Consider the following 6831-nt stretch of genomic DNA (forward strand, 5'->3'; position numbering starts at 1 on the left):
CCAGTGACTACGAAGCATGCGCTTTTCGCGTGAAAAATCGCGCGACTTGCGACGCGCGACCATGTGGCTGCCGGTGGGGCCTCTCCTGGTATTTAAAAAAAATTCTATTTTTGCAGTGTATTTTTTGGCTTTCCTAGAAACGACATCAGTGTCGGTTTATAAGAACCGGCATTGATGTGAACCCCCTATCACTGCCGATATGCTACAGTCGGTTCAAAATCCGGCAGTGAAGGGGATTTTGAACGGACAATAATGTGAAGAACTAGGGTAATGTATTAAAACAGGAGGCAATGTATGTTACCCGTCCTTTGAAAGGCTGTTAGTGATTTTACTGCCAATTTCATTGAGGCTGTGTTTAGTTCGTGAAATTTGAGAATGTGGCTACTGTAGCATTTTCGTTTTTATTTGGCAATTAGTGTTCAATCGTGGACTAATTAGGCTCAAAACGTTCGTCTCGCGATTTCCAACCAAACTGTGTAATAATTTTTTTTTTTTTGTCTACATTTAATGCTCCATGCACATATCGCAAGATTCGATGTGATGGCTACTGTAGCACTTTTTTAGAAACTTTTTGGAAACTAAACACAGCCTGAGGGAATGTAACCAACATTGATCTGCGCATGCTGGTTTTCCTACAGTAGCCTGTAACCGGCAGCGTTGTAGAGCGTTATTATTTCTTGTCTCTTGTGATAAAGCTGAATGGTTGAGCAACAAAGGCCATTGAACATCATGTCATTTCTTTCTTTCCAAATCATACAAGAGGTAGGATGACCCAAAGAGTCGAAAGCCTTTCTGTTTAATTTGCAGACCATTTTTGCGGGCTCCCAACAACACGTGCAGCGAAGGAAAGCAACTCTGTCCTCCAAGGCTCCAAGCCCACCAGTCTTAACAAAACGAACCAGATTTGGTGACTAAGGCTCTGTTTGGCATGGCTCTACTCCTAAACTCCATAAAAAAATCCAGCTAAACACCTCAACTCCAAAACTCCATGGAGCTGTAGTGCAAATAGAGGTGGAGTTTTGGAGCACCTCTTTTGCTGCTCCAGAACCCTCTCTTTTGAACCATCTCGTAGAGTTGGTGAGTAATTACCCACCAATGCCACTGGTTACACAGAAAAACGTTTCGAAGCGTGCCATCTTCTATTCTCCGAGTCCCCCCCCCCCCCCCCGCGCATCTCATTTTCCCCATACCGATCCTCCCTCTGTTATCTTCTCGCGAGACCGCCCGTTAGGGTTTCCGCCGCCGCCAGTCAAGGAGAAACCCTACGGCCCGGAGCAGCGCTTGGGAACCACGGCACGCGAGGCGTCGACGCCGTTGAGCTCGAGGCCACCGGCGGCTCGCGGCCCCGCCACAGCGCCGCTGCGGCTTCTTCGGGTTCCCGTGGCTCAGCGCGGAGGTAACTACAAGTCGCTCGCACCTTTGCCTTGTCCCTGCTCTTGCGGCCCCCACCATTTAGGCCGCCTTCCGCCTTCCATGGGTTTGAATCCACTGGGGTCTAGATTTAGGTGGGTTAGTGCGACTCGATCCGATGAGTCTCCGGATTCGATGCGACGATGCTGATAAGCGTTTGCTGTCGAGGCGGCGGCTCGCTCCATGCTCGTTGGTGATGTCGAATCGGTGGTTGCTATGTGGTTTTGTTCGTGCGGCTCGCTCCGTGCTCGTTCGATTTAAATTTGTCTCGGGCTTATGAACTAGGAGAGTCTGTTCATGGAATCTCTCTCTGTTGCTGATAAGCAGCAGGTGGAGTAAGATCTGTGCTTCGACTCTTCCAATGCACGGTTGCCTATGCAGCTATGCTACTCGACTCTATTTGTTCCTGTCATCCGAATTTCTGTGTTACTGAAACTTAATCTTAAGAAAGCAGCAATGCTTGCTTACATCTCTCTTTTTGTTGGGGTCTTGAGTGTTTTGGTGAGTATGTCAGCTCGCACGCACGCACGAATGAAATGGAAGCGAGTCAGTATATTCCAGTTCAGTATATTCCAGTTCAGTTTATTCCAGTTCAGTATATTCCAGTTGAAATGAGAACCTGTTAAAACACTCTGCTATTTCTATTGTATTCCAGTTCAGTATATTCCAGTTGAAATGAGAACCTGTTGTATTCCAGTTCAGTATATTCCAGTTCATGTCTGGATAGATCGTTGCAGTTCAGTATATTCCAGTTGAAATGAAAACCTGTTGTAGTTCTAGATTGTTGAAAATAGCCTGTTGGCTGTTCAGTATATTTAAGTTGAAATTGCTCAGCATAATGAGAACCTCATATATGAAATTTGTGAGTTCGATAGATGCCTGAAATTGATTGGAACTCGAAGAACACTCGAGTGTTGTGTATGTTGTTTGCCGAACAAGTTGGAAAAGAAAATCGGCCAAACATACACTTGAATGCACTTGGTTATACTGAGGTTGAGAAAGGGTTCAAAGAAAGGACTGGAATTGTGGCTACCAAGGTTCAGATCAAGAACAAATGGGACAAGTTGAAGGAAGATTTCAAGGCATGGAAGAAAATAATGCTGAGGCAAACAGGGACTAGTTGGGACCCTATAAAGAAGACTATTATTATGGATGATGAATGGTGGAAAAAAGCTAGAGCTGTAAGTTGGTTCAAGATTTTTGCTATATTTGTTTTTCATATGGCAAATCTGTTGGTAATACTTTATATTAATATGTGTTGTTCTGCTTATTTCAGGACATTCCGGGTTGTGGAAAGTTCGAAAAGAAAGGCCTTGAGAATGAAGATGACTTAGCCAAGTGTTTTGCTAACATCACTACTATTGGTATTGATCATTGGTCTCCTCATGTTGTGAATGTTGAAGCAACCGAAAATGTTGATGAGACACAAGATGAGGCAACCAATTTTGAGCCACAAGATGATGATTGCATTCCTGGAACACAAGAGGAGGATATTGGTATTTCTCCTCCACCTGCAAGTGGCAAGAGATTGGCTAGGCCTATTGAAAGAAGTGGCAAGAAGGTGAAGTCTAGAAATGCGCTCCTAATTCAGGAAGCAGTAACAAGTATGGCAAGTTCAGCCAATGAATATGTTTCGAAAAGACATGGAAAATACTCTATTGATGAAGTGATGGAGGTTGTGATTGCTTGTGGAGCCGGCTATGATAGCAATGAACATTACATTGCGTCTGAACTGTTTGTGAAGAAGGAGCAAAGGGAGATGTTCATGACCTTGCCTACTAATGAGATTAGGTTCAATTGGCTTAGGAGGAAGTACAATGATAAATATGAAAAGTAGAAATGGTAGTGAGAGTGATGTCATTTATGTATGCTACATTTTATTGTTGTCGCATGTATGCTACATTTTATTTTCTTGCAGTTCATTTATGTATGGTATTTGTATCTTACATTTCATTTATATCAATGTTCACAGATGTCTTCAAGTGAGTCTGATGATTCTAGTGATGGGGAATTTTTTTTAAATGGTTGAGAGCAGTGCAAAACTAGCACAAAGTTATCATGACTTGTATATGGACAAGGCACCGCCGAGGTTCATGTTTTCACAACAAAGTGGAATGGGATGGCTGCTGGAGACGGTAAACACTCCAGGGGAATGTCATCGAATGCTTCGGATGAATGAGGTTATTTTTCATGATCTTCATGATGTGTTGGTTGAGAGGTACGGATTAAAACCATCGAAACACATGAATACATATGAAATGTTGGCCATTTTACTATTCACATGTGGTGGGTGTGAGTCAAATAGAAGACGACAAAATAAGTTCAAACACTCAGGTGAAACCATTAGTAGAAAATTTCATGATGTTCTAGATTGTGTGGTTGCCATGGCACAAGATTTCTTGAGACCAACAGATCCTAATTTTCGCAATGTGCACAAGAGGATTAGGAATGACAAGAGAGCATATCCACATTTTAAGGATTGCATTGGTGCACTTGATGGAACCCATATACGTGTATTTTTATCACCTGAAGAACAAGTGAGATATATTGGTAAGACTGGAATTGCAACTCAAAATGTGCTTGCCGTTTGTGATTTTGATATGCGCTTCACGTATGTGGCTGCGGGTCAACCGGGTTCTTTGCATGACACTAGTGTATTGTACCATGCATTGGAAGCAGATGTAGATGTCTTCCCACATCCTCCTCAAGGTAAATATTTTTGCTTACGTTCTTTTTCATATTTGTATGCACAAACTTATCTTGTTTTACATATGTGTAGGCAAGTACTATGTTGTAGATGCGGGCTATCCTAATCGTCCGGGGTACCTAGCTCCATACAAGGGTGAAAGATACCACTTACCCGAGTGGCATCGAGGTATGGAACCAAATACTCCAAAAGAGAAGTTCAACCGTATACACTCATCTGTTCGTAATGTTATTGAGCGCTCATTTGGAGTATTAAAAATGAAATGGCAAATCCTTTACAAGATACTCGGTTATTCAATGGTCACATAAAAGAAGATTGTTGCTGCTACCATGGTCCTACACAATTTCATACGTGAACATGCTACTGTTGATGTGGACTTTGCTAATTTTGATAGAGATCCTACCTACATGCCTACTATTCCGGAAAGGTACAACAAGTATGCCGTGTCTCAACATGCCTCCGATGGATCAACTTCGGAATCAAGCTTTGTGACTATGGACACCTTTCGTGATAATATGGCTACATCCATCGCCCTAGCATGGAATTAGTGCAATGATTATTGTAATAACCTTATTTTGGAACTATAAACTTATTTCGTAATTTCGGTTCTAGGCAAATGATATGTAATTTATTATTATTTTGGACTACACTGCATGTACTTTCATTTCATATTTGTGAGAAGTAGTTCAAGTCGAACCAGGGGCAAGAATGACGATCTACCCTCAAACTCATCTTTTCTGGAGCTGCGGACACCCTCCCAGCCAAACACCCTCATCAGACAGCTCCAACTCCACCCAGAGCTGGCTCCATCTAGAGTTCTGGAGTGGAGCAGCTCCACCCAGAGTTGGAGTCATGCCAAACAGGGCCTAAAAGAACATGTTAGAAGCAAGTGCTCTGCTCTCTGTTTCCTCTCCTGATCGCAGAGCCCACAAACGGCGTTTGTTTGGAGGTTATGTCGTCGCCTTCTCTCAGCTGTCCAGCTGTCCAGCATCGATCGTGGAGGACCAGCTAGCAAAACAATTTGCACTGAGGTAGCGCTGAAGCCGCAGAGTACTCCCGATCAGTTGTCCTTTTCCATACTATAACAGATTTAAACACTAGAGGCGGATGATATGCCTCTATAGAGGCAGATATCCCACCGCCTCGAGTTTTTCGCCTCTATAAATCAGCTATTTGTAGAGACGGGTGTCCAGCCAGCTACATTTTCAGAGGCGGATGAGCTCACGAGCCACCTCTACAAATTGGATTTGTAGTGGCGGCCGGGTACCACATCTGCCTCTATAAAACCATTTGCAGAGGTGCTGCAACTTTTTCCACCAATTCTTTGAAAATTTCCTGCCAAAGTTCAAATTGAATTTGTGATTCCAGCGCAAACATAAACATATATATACACAATAAACAATACTTATCATTGCATTAATATGTTCAAACCTTGGAACGTACGCCACATGGGTACCATGTAACACCCTAAAATTTGCATCATTTCAAAATAGTTTAATATGATTTAATTATGTATTTATGTGTGCATTCAAATGTAGAAAATAACAAAGTTTGTGAAATTAAAATCAACTATAAGGTTTAGATACATGTTGGTGCATGCATGCTGGTGCATTATTATTTTTGTGTTGATTGGTTTTGACTCAAAACTCAAAAGAATTCAAAACTCTATTTGAAAATGGTTTTGGAAAATTGTTTAATAAGAAAAAGAAAAGAGAAAACCTCACCCTCTCTCCCTTCCCTTTCATTTCGGCCAGCTTCCACCCCTAGCTGCCAGCGGCCCAGTGCCCCTCTCCCGCAGCCCGCTTCCTCTCCCACTTAGGATGAAGCCCAGCCGGCCAGCCCGCTCCACCCTACCGGCTTAACCAGGCTGCCTTTGACGAGCTGGTCGCCTTCTTCTATGACTCCTTTGCGGAGATGACGGACCACGCAGGGGAGTTCTTCGGTTTGGGTTTACAAGAACAAACAGAGTGAGGATGGGGTGGTAGTGAGAAACAAGGCTAGGCTAGTGGCTTAGGTGTTTTGCCAAAAAGAGGGAATAGACTATGAAGAAACCTTTGCTCCTGTTGCCCGACTAGAAGCCATTATGATCCTTTTAGCATTTGCAGCTTCAAAAGGGTTCAAGCTGTATCAGATGGATGTGAAGAGTGCCTTTTTGAACGGGTACATAGAGGAAGAGGTTTATGTGAGGCAACCCCCTGACTTTGAAAAACCTAAGTTCGCCAACCATGTTTTTAAACTCCACAAAGCCTTGTATGGTTTGAAACAAGCCCCGAGAGCCTGGTACGAGCGTTTGAAAGCTTTCTTGCTTGAGAACGGAATAGGATTGTTTATCTCTTCATCGAACAAAAGCCAGCCTCGTGGTATTAATAAGCTACTTGTTCTTTTTCCTAAAGATGTAACCTTTCATGTTGATTGGTATCTCAAGAATTTTTGAGCTACCAGTTTGCATCCCACTAAAAAAATAATGAAAAGGAAATACTATTTATGAATATTTCCCAGACATTATCTGTCTGTTTTCACTAAAGAAACATATAATTCATTAAAAGCATATCAAGTGATTTTTATTAAAAAAAGAACTAAATCACATGTCATGACTACCAAAAAAAGAGCATATTCTAAAATTTTGGGACACTCACTTTTTTTTACCGAAAAAAAACAGGGGGGGGGGGGGGGGGGGGGGGGAGGTCCCCACAGTGATTAAAACTTTTCATTAA

At 42.6% G+C, this 6831-nt stretch overlaps 1 protein-coding gene and 1 pseudogene across 1 annotated transcript; both read left to right on the forward strand.

Annotated features, from left to right (window-relative positions):
• Positions 1 to 2285: 2285 nt before the first annotated feature.
• Positions 2286 to 3247, forward strand: LOC136505007 (L10-interacting MYB domain-containing protein-like). The gene is made up of 3 exons (XM_066500066.1): positions 2286 to 2499; positions 2575 to 2591; positions 2687 to 3247. Exons 1-3 carry the CDS (start codon positions 2286 to 2288, stop codon positions 3245 to 3247), a joined length of 792 nt encoding a protein of 263 aa, XP_066356163.1.
• Positions 3248 to 3794: 547 nt separating this feature from the next.
• Positions 3795 to 4665, forward strand: LOC136505006 (protein ALP1-like; annotated as a pseudogene).
• The last annotated feature ends 2166 nt before the right edge of the window (positions 4666 to 6831 follow it).

The sequence above is a fragment of the Miscanthus floridulus genome, chromosome 14 (genome assembly GCF_019320115.1).
Source record: "Miscanthus floridulus cultivar M001 chromosome 14, ASM1932011v1, whole genome shotgun sequence".
Taxonomy (NCBI): Eukaryota; Viridiplantae; Streptophyta; class Magnoliopsida; order Poales; family Poaceae; genus Miscanthus; species Miscanthus floridulus.

Bases quoted from the DNA above. Each gene is read 5' to 3' on its own strand.
- LOC136505007 (XM_066500066.1), top strand. From the start codon at position 2,286: ATGCCTGAAATTGATTGGAACTCGAAGAACACTCGAGTGTTGTGTATG.